The sequence below is a fragment of the Nilaparvata lugens genome, chromosome 13 (assembly GCF_014356525.2).
Source record: "Nilaparvata lugens isolate BPH chromosome 13, ASM1435652v1, whole genome shotgun sequence".
Classification (NCBI taxonomy): Eukaryota; Metazoa; Arthropoda; class Insecta; order Hemiptera; family Delphacidae; genus Nilaparvata; species Nilaparvata lugens.
In genome coordinates this window covers 503,213-523,888 of record NC_052516.1, presented here as the reverse complement: position 1 = coordinate 523,888, position 20,676 = coordinate 503,213, and the positions used below count along the sequence as shown (strand labels likewise).

Genomic DNA, 20,676 nt, shown 5'->3' with positions numbered 1-20,676 from the left:
TTCATCTCTCATCATCATTTTAACCTATCATTTTAATCAATAAGACTTGACCTATTTCCGACTATGTAACTTTATCTAAATTTGGGAGAGGAATAGCACAGGTTACCTTATTTTTCTCCCTATCATTTCTGTGATGTACTTATTGATGAGTCAATAAATAATCATCCGCCTCATAACCCATACGCACAAGCCTAAGACTCATGTGGGATCACCCAGCAAAATAAAAAACACATTATTTCCATTTTCTTTTTTCAGAATTCTCGCTGACTCCAGATGCTCATGACTCCATAATGATGTATGTGGATCATAAATGCGCCCTGGCTACCAGGAACAAAGAGGGAAGAGTTATTGAAAGTCATCTCTGATACGCAGAATCGGAAAAAGTTGTTTGCTTGCAAAACTTGATTAAGATGCTTTTCACACGTGTTGAGCAGATGAACGCTACTATTGTGAGTAAAATTGTTTTATTTATTTTAAGATTTGATTTTAATTTGATTCTATTTCTATGTTTTATTTGTATTATTTAAATTATTTCTTAAAAATGTGATATTTCGAACGAGTCATTGTCATATTGTAGAACCGTTCAGAATTGAATAAAAACACAAATATGTGTCAAATTCTACACTGTTTTATTCGGTACACGGTTTTTATTGGTTAATCTTATTTTCAAGTGACTGAAAGTTGCAGTCAACTAGAAAATGTGACCGGTGTGGTCACGAAACCATGGTCGTGTACCGAATAAAACTGTGTAGAATTTGACAACAAATTTCTGTTTTTACTCAATTATGTGAATATTTACTATTTTAATGATAATTATGTGAAAAATTTTCCCTATATTTGGTTTTGAAACATCTAAATTGTGAAAATAATTGTGAAAATGTTGTGAAGTGAAAAACTACAAGACTTGACCATTTTGGACTATGTGTAACCTTATACTGTATAAATTTGGGAGAGGAATAGCACAAGGCTACATCATTTTCTCTCTTCCTATCATTTTGATGATGTACTTATTGTATGAATCGATAAAAATATTATTGGATAATTATCGCTGGTTGTATACAATGATGTCATCAAATATAACTAGCAGGAAACCCGTGCTCCGCAAGGGTCTAATAAAAAACTTGACTTACTGAATTATTGAAGAATTTAGAATAGGCCTATAACCGTCCTCGGTAAATTAAGAATCAATATGCAAAATTTCAAGTTAATCAGTTGAGTAGTTGAGACGTGATGATGCGTCTCTCGTGAATAAGCCTATGCCGTACGTGAATAAGCCAATTCTTTCCTTTATTATATTATAGATTATTTTTCTATTAGATTTTAATTTTATTCTATTTCTGAACATGAATGCCCTATACCATGGGATACCTTCTTATGCTATCGTTTCTCTACGGTATCATTATAAATGATACAGTATCAAAACAATATGACACTGTATCATATTGATACACAACACCATAATTTGATACAAAACTTCCAAACTAAATGAATTCTACAAACTATGGGATATCTTATGCTATCTTTTCTCTAAGGTATCACCATAAATGATACAGTATCAACACGATATGATACTGTATCATATTGATACACAACACCATAATTTGATACAAAACTTCCAAATTTTTAATGAATTCTACAAACTATGAGATATCTCCTTATGCTATCTTTTCTCTATGGTATCACCATAAATGATACAGTAGCAGCACAATATGATACAGTATCATCTCATCTTGATACACAACATCATAATTTGATACAAATTTTCTAAGTCAATGAGTTCTACAAATCAAGGGATATCTTATTATGCTATCTTTTCTTTATGGTATTACCATACATTATAGAGTATCACTACAATATGATACAGTATCACCATAAAATGATACAGTATCACCACAATATGATACAGTATCATCTCATCTTGATACGCAACACCATATTTTGATACAAAACTTTCAAACTGAATGAATTCTACAAATCAAGTGATATCTTATTATGCTATCTTTTCTCTATGGTATCACCATAAATGATACAGTATCAACACGATATGATACTGTATCATATTGATACGCAACACCATAATTTGGTACAAAACTTTCAAACTGAATAAATTCTACAAAAATCAAGGGATATCTTATTATGCTATCTTTTCTCTATGGTATCACCATACATTATAGAGTATCACCACAATATAATACAGTATCACCATAAAATGATACAGTATCACCACAATATGATACAGTATCATCTCATCTTGATACGCAACACCATAATTTGGTACAAAACTTTCAAACTGAATGAATTCTACATGCTATCTTTTCTCTTTGGTATCACCATTCGTCATGATAGAGTATCACCACAATATGATACAGTATCACCATAAAATGATACAGTATCACCATAAATGATACAGTATCACCACAATATGATACAGTATAATCTCATCTAGATACACATCATAATTTGATACAAAACTTCCAAACTTTGAATGAATTCTACAAACTATGGGGTATCTTATTATGCTATCTTTTCTCTTTGGTTGAACTGAATAGAAATGAAATTTTCTGATTCGGTATTTCTATATTTTTCTTCTCATTTCCAGAAAGAGAAATCGGAACTGTTGCCAGAATCCATCAACCTGCTACTGAACAAGGAAGGTCAACGTAAGATTGAAGAAGTGAGGGCGGAAATTTTGCAAATTATTACTGAGTTTTCATCGACTCAAAATGTGGAAGACTTCAGTCTCTTGAATCTGAAAGGAACACTGAAAGATGAGGTGTCACTGTTCTTGAAGGTACCGCTTCAAAAGTAAGTACTATCTTATACTATTATACCGAGTGATTCAAAAAGGACCTTACAACTTTGAAAATTCATATAGATCTTATTAAACAAGGTACAGAGTAGGGATGGGTATCGAAAGACAAAACATCGATGTTTTTTCTCCTGAACATCGATAAGTGAAAAACATCGAACAGTAAACATCGATGTTTTTAAACATCGATGTTTAAAACATCGACGTGTTGCCGTACATTTTACGGAAGATTATTATATCCTTAGAGTAACTCAGATAGTGAAATCATTTCCTTTTCCATGTACATGTAAAAGAAAGGGACAGAGCTTTTAAAAAGTAGTAACAATAAAGGAAATTATTGATTGGCAGCAACGAACTGAAAGTTAATAAATTGTTTGTAGTTGTAGGTAATCAGACTCTACGTTATCAATGGAGATTGGTATTTAATCGAATATAAAAAAAAAATCCAATGATCTAAAATATTGTTTTATAGATTTAAATATTTGTTTAGTATAAGAGAAATTAAGATGGTATATTCTCTTGTCCAAATCTCGAAATACTAAAAATACAAAAAAAAACCTAAAGTGACTACAATTTATCTGGAGCTATTGTTTCAAATTTTAACTGTTACTAACTGGAATTACAGCAATTTTAGACTTGGTATTCAAGTAACAGTCTTTCAAATAATTGAAGTCAGGTTGTGACTAGAAAGATACATCAACTCTATTATAGTTCACATGATTTGTCATCTTCATAGTTGAGTCAGAAACCTCTCGGGATATCCTCGAAGATTCTGTCTTGGGATTTTATCCTAAGCTAATTTTAGCAATCATTGTTACTCATAATCGTATTCATTCAATACCTGATAGTTTTATCTGGGAAATGAGAATGAATAGAGGTGTTTTTTATGGCTATCTACACTCTATACGAGGACCTCTATTCCAGAGCTAGATTAATAATTGGTATTGAACGTATGTTGAGGAAAGCACTTGTAATAAGAAAAACTCTTTCTTCCTAAGAAACAAAAAATCCGACCTCTTATTCAATCATAAATAGGCATCTAACCTTGACAAGGGCCACAGTTATGTAAATCTTCAAGAGTATCCAACAGTCTCACATAAAAATACAGAGAGCCTGATTGAAAAATTCCTTTTTGTTGGAAAAAACATCGAATGACCGATGTCTGGGTAAAACCATCAATAAGTGAAAAACATCGAACAGTAAACATCGATGTTAAAAACATCGATGTTTGATGTTGAAACATCGATGTTTGATGTTGAAACATCGATGTATCGATACCCATCCCTAGTACAGAGCTGGTTTTGGTGTTGTTTTAAAGGGAAACACTTCAATTTTTTGATATTCTAAAGATATTCTATGTGACTCCCGTTGGTTATCCTGCAGACATCCCATCGATAGTCGATTTCTTCGCAGACTCGCACTAGCATTTCAGGTGTAACTTGCTCAACAGCAGCGCAAATCCTAGGAAAATGAACTTATAATTTGAACTTGAGATAACAAAAAATCGGTTAGAAATTTGGAACATAAAATACCTAGACCATGGGCGGATATCTTCTTATGCTATCTTTTCTCTATATGTAACATTTATTTCATTATTTATTAATACAAGTCAAACATAATTTTCCTATGCCGTACGTGCCAGTTCTTTACTTTATTATAGTATAGATTATATGTATTCATAATAATGTTATATAATTAATGTTTTTATATTATTAATGTTCTCCATTTTGTTTTCAGGAACAGATTAGGCGACAATCCTCCACTACCTGCCACATTACAACACTTTCCGCTGAATCGCCAAAAACATTTGCTGCCAATGCAAATTTTCTTGCAACGTCTGCAAATTTCTGAAACTGAAAAATTGATGGAAACTTTGAGTGAGACTCAGTTGGCCAATAGGATGGCGGGTTAGTAAATTCCCCAAAGCTAGTTACACACTTATCGATTTTTCGACTTACTATTTTTTCCCATTCAAAATTGATTTCTCAATTCAATTCAATTCAATTTTATTTTCATGTTATGCATCGTATATAATACAATATTAACACAAGTCATAAACATCACATCATAAATACTTACATATGTTACTACAATATTTATATAATATAGTCTAAATCATTGAAAAAATAAGCTAATATCACAGATGGAATTGAAGTTAGATGAACCAAAAAACAGTGGAATCAAAAGTCTCGAATTCTGAAAAGTTGCAGATTATAGAATTAAGTGGCATTTTTAGTTTTTAATTAACCATAATTTAATTTATTACTTGTAATGGCTAAACAATGGCAAGCAAAGACAATAGTCACATACATTCAAATTTCAAAGTAACATTCAGTTACAAAGTAAGACTACATAAATTTTTAAAGTTGTGAAAAAATAATATTTGAAAACTTATAAATAATGTGTCAGTTACAACTCATACTTATATAGAAACAATAAAATCTGGAAACATTAACATTGCACTCGAAAGTAACGATAGATTCTTAATACATTTTTTCAGTCTTATTTTGTTTTTCTCTAATCAGTTTATTAGGGATTGCCAACTATAGGGACACTGGACTTTCAACCAGATTTTCAGTCTTGTCCTGAAAACTGTCAGAGTTTGAGCCTGTTTCAAGTGGTTCGGCAATGAATTGAATACTTTCTTTTACCAATATGCTGTGAGCTGTGAGCTAGATTTGTAAAAGGTCGTTCTGTGTGGCTCAATTCTCAACGCACCTCTGGATCTTGTGTTATGACTATGGATATTTGACCCTGTTGTCCAATTTGTCTTGTATTTGAAGGCAAAGATAGATACCTATATATATTAAAGAGCAGGGACAGTCATTATTGCTGCTGATCGGAAGAGAGAAACGGCATGAGGACCTCGGTGGCTTTCTAAATATAATTCGAATTATTCTCTTTTGTGCCCTAAAGACCGGCAGAGAGTTTCCTGAGCCCCCCCAAAGAAGTATTCCATAGGACAGTAGAGGCTCGAAATATCCATGGTAGGCAGTGACAACTTTCTATTAGATTAAATGGAACTTGACAAGTTTTAAATCTAATAGATTTTATCTTTTAAATCTAATAGAAATCATAAGGATGAGAGAAAATAGTAAGTGCAAAATGTGTGTGTGTCTTAATTTTTCTAAATTATTTGTTAGTAAATTCACTCGTATTAGTGAGTTTTATACAGGTACGGGATAGAAAATTCATTTATGAGGTATCATCACGTCTGAACTACTGAACCGATCAACTTGCAGCTTTACATGAAGATTCTGAATCTACCGAGGATGGTTAAAGGCCTATTTTCATTCTTATTAATCAATCATCTACAATTTGATGATTTAAACAAACTTATTCAATTTGTGATTCAAAGTTTAAGCATCAATGAAAGTCCAATCAAACAGAACTTTGTTTAAGTGATTCTGTAGCGTAATTATTGGTAGCATGCGTGTCTCATGAATGAAACGTTATGGGTTCCAGACTAATTAAACTCATTTTTAGTTTGCTGAAAAATTTCAACTCTCATGAAGATTATCCACGTAATTTTGACAATAGTTATTTGTGCAACTAGTGCGCAAAGTGACGTAGGCGAGGGCGGAATGGCTTCTTGAGTGCAGCAGAGGAACTTTGCTCACGTATTTCACATTAAACTTTTCATACAGTTACCATTGAATATGAGAAGTGGTTGATTAAATGATTATGGGTAAAATTATGGCTGAAATCCATCAAATGTTTGTGTGTGTGATGATGCTATTAATAACAACCTTAATTCATTTAAAAATTAATAATCCAATTGATGTTGAAAATTCTCAGCCAAAGTTCTCATTTTTATCCATTCAAGAATCAGAAAAAATACAGATAGAACAAAAAATTCGCATTCAAAATACACGCCAACAAGATGGCTGAACCGACAAGCGCGTGACCTAGCGGGAAGAATCGTACCTAAGTTTGTTTCATCCAGCAACTGAAAAAGGATTCAGAAATTTAGACTTTTGCTCGAATTACTGAGAAAAATGCTCAAAGTAAACTGAAAAATATTTATAAAAATAACATAGACAACAGAGAATATTTATTGTAGTATTGTTATTTTTTTATTATTATGAATCAAACAGTAATCATTTAACCTCAAAATTCGAATTTTATAATGTATATTTGCTACTTTTCTCATTTCTTGCAGTTGAAATAATAATTATCAATAGAAAAGAACTATTATTTATTATTTAATTATGATTTACATGAACATTATTCTTGTTTTGGGTTTATAGATTGGGATTTTATCATAAATGAAGGGTAGCCATTGAAATGATTCTTATCTAAATCTAACCACAGTCATTGTTACCAACTTAATTTTTGTTTTCGTGCACTCCATATAACCCACCAACTATTTTGCGTTGCCCTGTTGCAAATCTGGAGTGCAGAAAAAATTTTTCCCCACAGTTACGTTGAAAAGTGGCCATTGCTGCACTGATTACAGAACGCAAAGAATCACTTTTCCGCTCTAGTGCGGGAAAAATTTTTCTGCACTCCAGATTTGCAACATGGCTACGCAAAATACTTAGTAGGTTATATGGAGCAACAGTGCAGCAAAATCAAAATGAAGTTGGTAACAGTGACTGGCTGCTATAGTGAGCAGAGGTGCAACGAAGCAACGAGCACAGCATTAAGTAGATATTTAACCAAGGACAACGAGGACTTTAGGATTTAGGATTAAGGTTTTTATCAATAATAAAATTACACAGAAAAACATTTGATGGATTTCGGCAATTTTACCCATAATTACCACTTCTCATATTCAATGGTAACTGTAGGAAAAATTTAATGTGAAATACGTGCGCAAAGTTCCTCTGCTGCACTCGACAAACCATTCCGCCCTCGCCTACGGCTCGGGCGTAAACGTTTCTTTCGGTGCAGCAAACTGTTACTTTGCGCACTAGTTGCACAAATAACTATTCCCGCACTAGAGCGGAAAAGTGATTATTTGCGTTCTGTTATCAGTGCAGGAATGGCCACTTTTCAACGTAACTGTGGGAAAAATCATTTTTCTGTTTCCTGGACATTAGGAGATTGCATTTTCCAACACAACATCTTCCCCAGAGCAAATCACGGGTTGCCTGCTAGTCTATTGATATATACGTGTGTGTATTTTTTCCATATATGTTGGTATTATTGGAGAGTGAATGAAAATGTATTTTGCAGATCATAAAAGTGATAAGAAAATGTCTCAGCAGTGATGAAAGAGATGAGAGAAAAGCGAAGCTGAACTGAAGAATAAAATTATTTTAACCATGAATGTGATAAGCGGCTGAAAAGGAGTGTTGAGAGCAAAGAAATGTGCTGAGTTACTTGAGTACAACATATAATCTCATAATATATTTCTCTTTTCCTTTTCCTTCACTTTTCTTCTAATTTTCTTCTTCTCTCTCTCTTTCTTCTCTCCACATTCTCCCCTATTCCTCTTCTCTTCCTCCTCCACCTTCTCCTCAACTCCTCCTTCATCATCTGTATACTCTTCCTTCTCTTTCTCCCAGCCTCACATCCACTCTTCTGCTCTCTCTATCCTATTTTTTGGTAGAGTTAGTGGGGAGAATATTTTTAATATTCTTTCCGAAAGAATGGACATTGATATGTCCAAAGCTCCGCCAATTATGTAGATGCATAACAATATAATTATCTATAGTTTTTTTTTTTTTTTTTTTTCAATTTTATGACCACATAGGATCACTGTAGTCTCTGGTTAGTCCTCTTTCTCGTTTATTCGCTTCAATTCTCCTCCTTTCTTCCCAGTACCTTTTCATTCTGTCAGACCTTCTTTTCTCAATTCATCTGAACAAACTGTTGCCTTCTCTAATTGTTTTTTAGATAAGATCCTCTTTCTGTCAGTGATGGTTTCCCTATAGATTTTTGTGCGATTTTTTACATCGTCAATAGTTAAATTTATTCCGATATGTCTTTTTAATTCCACAAGCCAAGGAATTGTGGCTCTGTCTGTTTTCGCACTCATGAATTTTTCAATAAGTCTTCTCAACAATCGATTCGCTGGGGTTCTGAGAATATGTCCAAAGAAAGAAATTCTCTTTTTGCGCATTGCGTCAGTTATTGGTTCGATTTCTCTATAAATCTGTTCTCTTGGAAGGAGTCTGAACTGGTTGTCAACTACATGTTTTTTGTTATGCAGGTTCTAAGAATCCGTCTTTCAACTCTTCTTATAGTTTCTTTAATTCCATTTCCATCACAATATGAAAAGTGTTTCACTGCAATACATTGTTGTGATCTTAGAACTGCCTTGTAGTGTTTCAGTTTTGTATGAATGGAAAGACTTTTTCTCTTATAAGTGTCCCTAGTTACATGCTGTCCCTTGGAAAGCTTTGAAAATATGGCCTTCCATGAGGCCTTCTCACTAAGATTATATGTGATCGTCTCTCCAGATATCTAAAACTGTCCACAATATCAATAAGACTTCCGTTATATTAATTTATTTTTATACACAAAGGATCAGTTATCATGAGTTTCGTTTTTTCGTAAGAAATCTTCAGTCCGACTTTTCCTGCTATTTCTTCCAAAGATGTATTTGTTGCCGTGCTTCTGCTACTCCATTTGCAAGGAAAACCAAATCATCTGCAAAACCAAGCAGTTAAGGTTGATGTTGTCTTTATGATAGCCAATTTGTATGGTTCAGGATTAATTTCTCTCCATTTCCTAATGATGAATTATCTATAGTTATTATATTACAAATACTTTTTCGCCAACTGCACAGAAAGCAGCTGTTTTCCAGTCCCTACGTAGATCTGAAAGACCTTGTTTGCAGACGACGTCAGAAAAGGGTTTTCTTTTCCGGTCTAGGCCCGAAAGTTGTCTCTTTCCAGGCCGCTCATGGAAGTAGTATAAGTCATCCGCTAGATCGGGCGAGTGCCACTTTCATCATCAGCTGAAGTCGCCATGATTTCAGTTCCAGTTCGAATCAAACTAATTCGCTTCGCAACCAGTTTTATTCAATTATTTATTGTTGATTAGTGCATTCCGAATTTTCAAAAATGCAAAGATGACTGTGGTATTCCAAGTGAAATTTTAAAAGAATCTGAAATCCTGACTGCAAATCTTCTATCACTACAATCAAGAGATAGGTACGATAGCTTAACGAGTATTCTTTATTTTGTATTCTTTATTATTTTGTCAGCAATACCTGTAGTGTGGCGAAAAATATCGTTCGCACCACGGGCAAAAAATGTTTTTTTCCGCTCTCAATCTTTTCTAGTCCTCGGCCTACGGCTCGGACTTGAAAACCGATTTCGAGCTGGAAAAATCTCATTTTTGCTCTAGGTGCGAATATTCTATTTATATGATATACAGTTCAATAATTACTTTTCTTAGTCTATATTATGTAATTCATCTATAATTTTGCTGTATTGTAGCTATTGTATATAAGTGTATAGCCAGTAATATGGAATTACATAAATAAAGTACTCAATCAATCTATCATCCCATCATCTCTTCTCCTTCTTTTTCCTTCTCATCCTCTCCCAGTCGTGTGTCGGGAACGATATTATTTCATATTAAGTTTATTTCAATATTATTGAAACTTTCGATTGTTTGTGTTGATTTCCGGATCTTATCAACCCTTCGAAATTCAAAATCATCAGTTCCATATCTCGAATCACCCTTCGAAATCAAAATTCATCAGTCATATCTCGAGTACGTATTCTCTGAGTTGTTAATCTTTGGTGAAAACAGAAATTTTAAACTTAACCTCACTTTGGACTATTTATGTGCCAATCAAGGAATTGAAGAAGTTTTGGGCAATTGCCTGTTTCTCTTTCCAAATATCGTGTTTGTGACTGTTCTAATAAATAAATAAATATTCTTTTCAGATAGTTGACAATAATTATTTGTTGACAACCGTCGATTCATGTAGTTACATCTCAATATTATATTATCAATACTCAAAATTGCATTCAATCTTCATTGTGATTCAACAATTTTCCATACTTTGTAAAATTTGTTGAATAATTGCTGTACTGTTATTTATTGTAAATTAGTGTTTAAGCCAGAATTTATTGTGAATTACATGCGAATAAAGAAATCTAATCTAATCTATGTATGAATTCAGGACTTTCTTTTATTATAAAATGAATTATGGTACCTTTTGAAATTAATGATATAATAGAATAAGAATAAAATTTAGTACTAGTTTCGGTGATCACTCCATCGTCACGATATTGACACCAGTAGTTATAATTTTTATTCTTATTTTATTAATTTCAAAGGCTACTATAATTCTATTTTATAAATAAAATAATCATCATCATCATCATTCATCTTACGTACAAGGATTAGGTTAATACCTGTTTCTGACTTACAAACAGCTTATTAATATCTATATTTCTTGTATATATATTTATACAGTAGTGTATTTATTGCCATCTCTTCCGTGCCTACCAATAGATCTTTCCCTGCCGGTTATAATTCAATATCTGTAGTGGAAGCCTTTCTGCCGGCATTCTTTCCACATGGTCTTTCCACTGCTTCCGGATTGTGTGAATTTTTCCACCAAGCTGTAATTCCTAGCTCTGCTCGATATCATCGTTTCTGATGTGGTCCTCTATCGCAGCCCTTGGTTTCCGGAGGAATCGCATCTCCGCCGCCTGCACTCTACTCTCTAGGGGTTTAGTTGTAACCCACGACTCACTTCCGTAGAGGACGACTGGAGCAGCCATTATTCTATAAAATTTTATTATAGTTTCTCTCCGTGCTTGCTTCCCCAAGGTTCTGCTAATATTGCCACATACCACTTGAAATTTTCCATCTTTTTCTCGATATCCAAATCTTCACTTAAATAAAATAATATAAAATTAATTATTGGAGTCCTTAAAGTTTCCTTAATGTTTGGAGTCCTTATCAAGAAATATATTGGTAGTATTAAACGCATACAAAATAAATTCTTCAGATTTATGTATTGCAAGAAGTATGGTTATCCATGCTCGTATGATTATTCTATGAGGTGTCTGAGAGTCAGTTTTCAAATTATGTCATTGAGAACAACAGGCGGATTTCCTATCATTAATTGGTCTATTTAGATATTGAATTATCATTTAAAAATTCCGAATATTATCGAACTCTTTAGATCTTTGTCCGTCAAATAGACCTAGATTAAATATGTTTTTGCTTTGGATAGAATATACACTGTGCATCATGCAAATTGCTTCTTACAAAAAAACTGTTAGATTGTACATTTTGGAATACCATTCTGATATATGCGCTGATAACTTGCGCAATTTTAGTGAAAAATGTTATCAAGCTCTTAAATTATAAATGCTAATCAATTTAGTGTGGACCATAAATATTTAAATTTTAAATTCTTCTTCTTAAATAGGCTGCTACATATTCTCTTTTTTCAATTAGTCTATTTTCTATTGTGTCTTGTTTATTTTCTATTTATAATGTTTGTTCCAAACTATTTTTTCATTTTTCTCTTTCTTATTATTTTAGTTTCAGTTTGTGTAAACAATTTATTTTCAATGAGGCTTGTTTTGGCATAAAGGATTGTTTGGGCATATTGAGGCTATAAGCCTCTATATGTTGTAATTTTTCTATTGATGTAAATAAATAAACAATATTTATAATTATTTAAAATAATCTATTCTAATTCGTCTTCAACAACAAAGGAAGTTCATTCTCTTATCTACCGTTGTCCAACTTCATTCTCTATCCAACTGCAGTTCTTTTTATAGTCAATATATCCTATTTAAAAAAATAATAATAATTATTATCATTTCATCCACAATTATTTTTCAATTTCAACCTCATTTCTAGACAATTTCGTATCAATCTTTCAATCAACCAGAATATTTGAACCAATATTATTGATTTTCAGTCTTTTCACAACAATCTGTTTTCCTTCTCTCCCCTACAGCTATCCTTTTTCTTATTCATAAAAATTTTTCCAAATTTTCAGAGACGAGGACAAAACATTGAACAAACTATTCTAAGAAGAGATCCCTCATTGGTCGAGGACTTTATCAAATATGAAGAAATCATGCGAAAATCGTGGCTGAACTGAATAATTAATGACAAATATAACTAGGCCTAATTATATCCGAGAAATGTTAATTTCTTAGGACGTGAGTAGAAATAGAATGGATTTGTCAGTCATCAATTATTATTGTATGATTATTCCAATCATTAATATGTATATTCAGATTAAATAATAACTTATGAAATTAGTAATTAGTAGAGTATGCTAATTAGTATTTTCGATTAAATTTATGGTTGAAAGATTTTGTATCAAATGTTGTCAATGTTTTGTTTATATTGTACGTTGTCATAATATATATACCTTTCAAAATTGAATTTTCATATATTATTATTAAAATAGCTTCCAAAAAAATAGTTTCACAATAGAAAACCGACAACAAACAAATTTTTATATTGTTTCAAACCTTTGTAACATCTTTGAAAAATCTTGAAAAAGTAGCTTTTTTCATCTTGAAACTGAAAACTAAAATCGTTAAATCTATTTTGCTAAAATAAGTGTTTCTTTTTAAAATGTCAGCATTGTTTAAATGGGAAGTATTGATGTTATGTATAAGGAATGCTGTCAGTTTTTAGTGAATCTCAACATAGAGCATTTTCATACACCATAGGCCTAATCTAAGCCTTTTTTCCCATTTCCAATCATTCCACGATTATGTGTTTTTATCATTGCTAAATAAATAAATAAAATAAACCATATCGTTGCTGGAGATTGGAATAAATTTTACACTAGCCTACTCTTCTAGAGCAGCTGAGATGTTTTGAGCTTTCCAAATTAATCTAAAATTGTAAAGATGAGTTATCGAGTAGTCTAAATGCTCTAGCAAATAAAATCAAGATTTTTACTTTCCTTGCCCTATTACTATAGGTAAGGAAAGTATTGCTTTCCGAAAAAAATTAAGGTACCCCAATTTCTAAATTTCTATACGTTTCAAGGTCCCCTGAGTCCAAAAAACTGGTTTTTGGGTATTGGTATGTATGTGTGTGTGTGTGTGTGTGTGTGTGTGTGTGTGTGTGTGTATGAGTGTATGTGCGTCTGTGTACACGATATCTCATCTCCCAATTACGGAATGACTTGAAATATAGAACTTAAGGTCCTTCCCTATAAGGATCCGACACGAACAATTTCGTTCAAATGCAATTCAAGATGGCGGCTAAAATGGCGAAAATGTTGTCAAAAACAGGGTTTTTCGTGATTTTCTCGGAAACGGCTCCAACGATTTTGATCAAATTCATACCTAAAATAGTCATCGATAAGCTCTATCAACTGCCACAAGTCCATATCTGTAAAAATTCAGGAACTTCGCCCCATCAATGCAGATAGATTCCCAATTATCAGGCTTCAGATACAATTTAAACAAAAAAAATCAGTGGAGTAGATTGAGCATGAAAATCTCTACAATTAATGTTCAGTAACATTATCACCTAAAATTGAAAATAAGCTTTAAATTCGAAAAAATGTGATTATTCAATTGCAAATTATTGTTGATTCTATTGAATCATTCACTATGAATAGATAGCAGACCTCATGTGTGTCTCCAGCGTTATTGCCCTGTCACCAGCTGGCTCAAATCTTTGAATAGTAGACTTGAGATGCGCGGGAACACTAGCGTCAGGTGATCAATTTTCATAACTCTTTTTAGATTCAACCATGATTTATCACCATTATCCCTACAAAAGAATAAATACAAAAGATAGCTAGCTACCTGATATCAAGATAGCCATCAAAAAATAGGAAATAGGCATTTGAGAAGATGAGAGTGAAGACGATTATAAGAAGGCTATTGATATTATAAGATTATGCTGAAGCTTATTATAGAAATGACTTTTTTCACGCTATTATTTCAAAATTCTAAACTCTATTCATAAATAGAAAACAGAGCAAACGACGCAAACACAAGCGGTGCACCCTACTTGCATATTTAGCGCTTCCGTGAGCTATAAAAACAAAGTAAGGCTACAAAAGCGAATCAGCTGATGAAAATTCTTTAAAATACGTGAGCATTTGCTCCAGAGTTCAGGAGTATAAGGTAAAGCTTATTCATATAAAAATGAGCATATGCTTTTGCTTCTACCTTTTGCTCATGAGCAAAACCTTATGCTCCATGCTCTTGCTCATGGCCACATCATCAGACATGACACTCTACTGACAAGGATAATGGAGGGAATGGTTGAGGGAAGGAATATGAGAGGAAGAACTAGGCTGGAGTATATGAAACAATTGCTACGGGATATGAGATGTGGATCATACTACGAGCTGAAGCGGAAAGCGGACGACAGAAAAGCATGGAGAGCTGCTGCCAACCAGCCCTACGGCTGTTAACCCAAGAGAGAGAACGGCAAGGAAAGTTGTGTGAGTGCGCCACACCAGATTTTTTCATTTCTAATCATTCCACGATTATGTGTTTTTATCATCGCTAAATAAATAAAATAAACCATATAGTTGCTGGAGATTGGAATAAATTTTACACTAGCCTACTCTTCTAGAGCAGCTGAGATGTTTTGAGCTTTCCAAATTAATCTAAAAAAATCTGGTGTGGCGCACTCACACAACTTTCCTTGCCGTTATGAAAATTGATCACCTGACGCTAGTGTGCCCGCGCATCTCAAGTCTACTATTCCAAGATCTGTGCCAGCTGGTGACAGGACAATAACGCTAGAAACACACGAGGTCTGCTATCTCTTCAAAGTGAATGATTTAATAGAATCAACAGTTTGCAATTGAATAATCACATTTTTTCGAATTTCAAGCTTATTTTCAATTTTAGGTGAAAATGTTACTGAACATTAATTGTAGAGATTTTCATGTTGAATCTTTTCCACTTGAAATTTTTTGTTCAAATTGTATCTGAAGCCTGATAATTGGGAATCTAAAATCAAACTTTGCATAGATGGGGCGGAGCTCCTGCAATTTTTTCATATATGGGACTTGTGGCAGTTGATAGAGCTTTTCAATAACTATTCTAGGTATAAATTTGATCAAAATCGTTGGAGCCATTTTCGATAAAATCGCGAAAAACCCTGTTTTTGACAACATTTTCGCCATTTTAGCCGCCACCTTGAATCGCATTTGATCGAAATTGTTCGTGTCGGATACTTATAGTGTAAGGACCTTAAGTTCCAAATTTCAAGTCATTCCGTTAATTAGGAGATGAGATATCGTGTACACAGACGCACATACACTCATACACACACACACACACACACACACACACACACACATACAGACAATACCCAAAAACCACTTTTTTGGACTCAGGGGACCTTGAAACGTATAGAAATTTACAAATTGGGGTACCTTAATTTTTTCGGAAAGCAATACTTCCCTTACCTATGGTAATAGGGCAATGAAAGTAAAAATTGTAAAGATGAGTTATCGAGTAGTCTAAATGCTCTAGCAAATAAAATCTAGATTTTGTGTAAGTTAAATTCCTGTAATTAATTATCAAGGAGTCAGCATTTTTTGAATAGGAAGCATTCATGTTTACATAAAATGCTGAGATGCAGTAAATAAATATCACTGTAGATTTATAAAATAGAATTATAGTTTCCTTTTTTGAAATTAATAAAATAATAGATTGAAAATTCAAGTTATAACAACTGTAGATTGTTTGACTCTTGCCTCTATAAGTTATAAATTTCACTACCAAATTATCAATTTCAAACATTGATATTATTAATAACTATTACTTATTTTATTTTTATTTTATTCACAATCACAAATCATAATTAAAATATGATTGGGAGAAGACAACAGGCACAGCGCAAAACTGTCTTCTCCCAAATTTTCACAAATAAAAGTTTCAAAAAAGAAAGAGGTTAGATTCCACTTTTCACTTCAAAAAGTTCAATTTACACTTCAAAACTAATGACTTAACTAAAAATTCTAAATTTTGATATTTTAAAACTAATTAACAACAAAAATATTTCACTCAAATCTCTACAAATTGGAAATTTTTTAGTAATTTTACAAAATTTGAGCCAGAAAAGAAACACAACTTCTCTATTACAGTATAAGAATCTACATTTTGAAGCAAAAAACAAGATAGAGAATTATTCATATTTATATTTTATCGGTATATGATGCAACTGATAGAATGTTGTCCACTTCATTACAAATTTACAATTAAATTGTATAGATAGAATTTTTTCTTTGAGATGTGTCATTTCTTTACATAGAATGATATCACCTTCATTATAAACTTACAATTGAATTAAATGTTTTCTTTGAGATGTATCATTTCTGTATACATAGAATGATATCACCTTCAGTACAAATTTACAATAATTAAATGTTTTCTTTGAGATGTATCATTTTTTTACATAGAATGATATCACCTTCATTACAAATTTACAGTTAAATTAAATGTTTTTTTTGAGATTTATCATTTCTGTAGACATAGAATGATATCAACTTCAGTACAAATTTACAATTAAATTAAATGTTATCTTTGAGATGTATCATTTCTGTAGAATCTCAATTAAGATAAAATTGTGAATAAACTGATCCAGGTTATTACATCATTATACAGCATCACTTTATCTACTATTTCAAAGACTACAATAAAATTACAATACAATTTTAATGAATGAAAACTATTCATCCACTGTTGCATCATACGGTACAATCTTAACCTAGGGTAATATAAACAGAGAGATTCACTTTAAACTGTCATAATATATTGAATGCAGTAAGAATTGCTTTTATTTATAAGGAATGCTGTCAATTTAAAAGACTAGAACTAAGAAATTTTTAGAAATTAGAACGGTCAGTATCGGTTTTTATGGGGAGCAGTAGCGCTATTTATAGGAAATTCTGACAGTTTTAAGAGAATTTCACTAGTTATTTTATCATCACGTTGATGTACGACAAAATAAAGTCATAGTAATGATGATCAGTTTTATCTCTCTACTTGCTTTATCTATAATTCTTCTTGAACGGTTAATACTATGAATTGTTTAAAAGCTATAAGCGAAAATTTGTAAAGTTGATTTGAAAGCGAGCCGTTCTACTGGTTTTATAACGTCGCGCATGCGTGGTACCTTCTCTGAGAACGATTTCTACAATCAGCTGTTTGGTTGTTACTCAGTCGGTGAATAGCGCTTGCTACAGTAGCTTGTACGGTTGGTTCTGTGAATTAAGGTTATCTGTGATAAAATATTAGTTTATTCGACTTTATTCTGTGATAAAAACATTCTACCCTAGATTTTATTTATGTTTTAATCGAAAAACTTGTAACTGGATCAGTGTCTACTGTCTAGGAGAGATATTACACAAATTGTAAGTACTTTGAATGATTTTTATGTAGATTACTTTCTTTTGGGAATGGTGTTATTGTAGATTTTAGACTAAATAAATTAGGAAATTGATTATATTCACTAAATTTTATTTTCTTATTGCATGTTATTCCTGATCAGCCTAGAAATTTGTAGGTTAGAAGGGTAGCAACCCCTAAATCTAGGTTATTTTTTAGTTGATGTAATATTCCTCAATTCCTTCTTCTACATCAATGACCAGTTAACTAGATAAATGGATTAAAAACAAGATGACAGGTCAAACTATGTTGTCCTTATAAATGAAAATAGAAATCCAAGTACGGTACCCTTTTGAAAATTGTTTACTCACACACAACATGTTTTGGCTATATGAAGTCATTATCAAGACTTGATAATGGCTATCAGGTAAGTATTTTTGTGAGTAAACAATTTTAAAAAGAGTACTAACATTTTTATTTATATTTAAGAGTAGCCTAGCCCTAAAAAAGACAATATATTGTCCTTGTGTGAATAAAAATACTCATTGACTAATTGGAATGGGCTTCTCTTCAGCCAGATCTCAACTCTGTTTTTAAAAGCAATACACTGTAGGTTCTTCCATTTTTCACTAGCAGGCAGGTCATTGTACAATTGCAGTAGAAATTTTGGGAATTAGTCCTTTCTCTTGTTTGTTCTACAGCGCGGTATATCTATTTCCAGTCTCCTCCCTTGTAGCAAGTACATGATGATCAGGCCTCAGCACACCCTCTCTGACTGCCCTCGGTGTTGAAAATTTCAAGCTAAGGCTGTGCAAAGGCTTGAAATAAACTTTCTACTGGTGATATTTTTCAAAGTTTTTCGATTTGTATATCATCAAGCTATCAAAATAAAAAAGTTTTCTTAGGCATATATTTTTTTCCGATCATTACTTTTTGAGATATGATCGCCCGCAGTGTAAATTTTTGGGACAGAACATTTCAAATTCGGTAAGAGATAAATCCATGATATTTAGAAGCCACATTCTTCATGATATTGTTGATGTAGTAAAATGAAAACTTTCTGAAAATATGTATATTTAAGATAGTTATTCAATTTACCAAAAATAACTCAACTGAAAATTATTTTTAGTAAATTGAATAACTCTCTCAAAAATTGATATTTTCATGAAAATTTAGTTCTACTAGAATAATAATACCATGAAGAATCCATCCTCTAGATCTCATGGTTTTATCTCTTACCGAATTTCAAATTTTCTCTCCCAAAAATTTAAATTTTAGACGCTCATATCTCAAAAAGTGAAAAAAATGTTTTCCTGAGAAAACTATTTCATTTTGATGGCTTGATGGTACACAAATCAAAAAACTCTGAAAAATATCATCAGTAAAAAGTTTATTTTTAGCCTTTGCACAGCCTTAAGCTGCCTTTACACCAAAGTTATTAACAGAATGTTAATAACTTAATCCTTGGAGATTCTATCGGATTGAACGGAACTTGACGAACACATATGTTCATCTTGTGTATGATAAGTTATGTTATGTCTAATTGAATCTATAAGGATTAACAACTTTGGTGTAAACGCAGCTTCAACTAATCTCAAATGTGGACTTTTCCATATTGTAAATGTTTTCCATGTTTAGTAAAAATAACTCTAACATGGGTTACATGACAGAAAAATGAATAATTAATAAATTTAGTCTATAATAGAAGACCAGTTCGTTTTATAGTTATGGATGTAATGCACTAAGGTATAGTAGTTCACATGCATTACGCAACGGATTACGAGCCATCATTTGCGAATTTGACAAAGCTTAGCAAATTCTAACGATGTAATAACAATTTAGCATCAAGAATTTTGCACTGCTGACTGCAGATCGAGCTGATAAATTGTTTTGACAATACAGTCTGTAGTTTGACAATGGCCTTGAGTTGATTGATGTTATTGTCTTGTTCAGAAGGTGTTCAACTCATAGTTTGTGACGTCATTGATTTCAAATTGTTAGCATTAGTTACTTTCCAAGTATTATTATCAATGCTTCCTATTCAAATAGAATATTTATTTAATCATTCAGAATTACACAACAGTAATTTGCTATTAACCTTCAGGCAGTCGCGCTGTTGTAAAAAGTACAACAGTGTCAGTTTTTTTACTGCACAAAATTATTGAATGGGGTGGTGTCAGTGAATGAGTAACATATGCATTCCAAAACTTTCCCCCATCACTCCACTGAGTTGCAGTATCAACCGAGAAATGGTTCAGTCTTTAGGTGCCATTTAGTCGCGACAGTGCATAAGATGGGGAAAGACTGTATACGAGGACTGTAAACGAACCAATAACACAGAATTGATGGCTTTGCTTGATGTACCTTATAGGGCTACTAGTAGTTCTGTGAACAGTAGACCTCACGCAGTATTCTCATCCACAAGTACCTGATTGAAACTATAGACCTTATGGAAATACAGCAATAGACTGGCTTCTCCACACATCTGTGTAATCACTTGTCAGCTGATTTTTGATGAATAATTCTATAGTTTGATTTTTACTCCAATATAGAGTAGTTAAGTAGCTTTCAATATACCCAATTTTAAACAGTTATATTTAC

The 20,676-nt window shown here is 32.4% G+C and overlaps 1 protein-coding gene across 1 annotated transcript; it reads left to right on the top strand.

Annotated features, from left to right (window-relative positions):
* The first annotated feature begins 374 nt into the window (after positions 1-374).
* Positions 375-8,025, top strand: LOC120354088. The gene is made up of 4 exons (XM_039440322.1): positions 375-449; positions 2,600-2,805; positions 4,547-4,716; positions 7,991-8,025. Exons 1-4 carry the CDS (start codon positions 411-413, stop codon positions 8,023-8,025), a joined length of 450 nt encoding a protein of 149 aa, XP_039296256.1. The 5' UTR covers positions 375-410.
* The last annotated feature ends 12,651 nt before the right edge of the window (positions 8,026-20,676 follow it).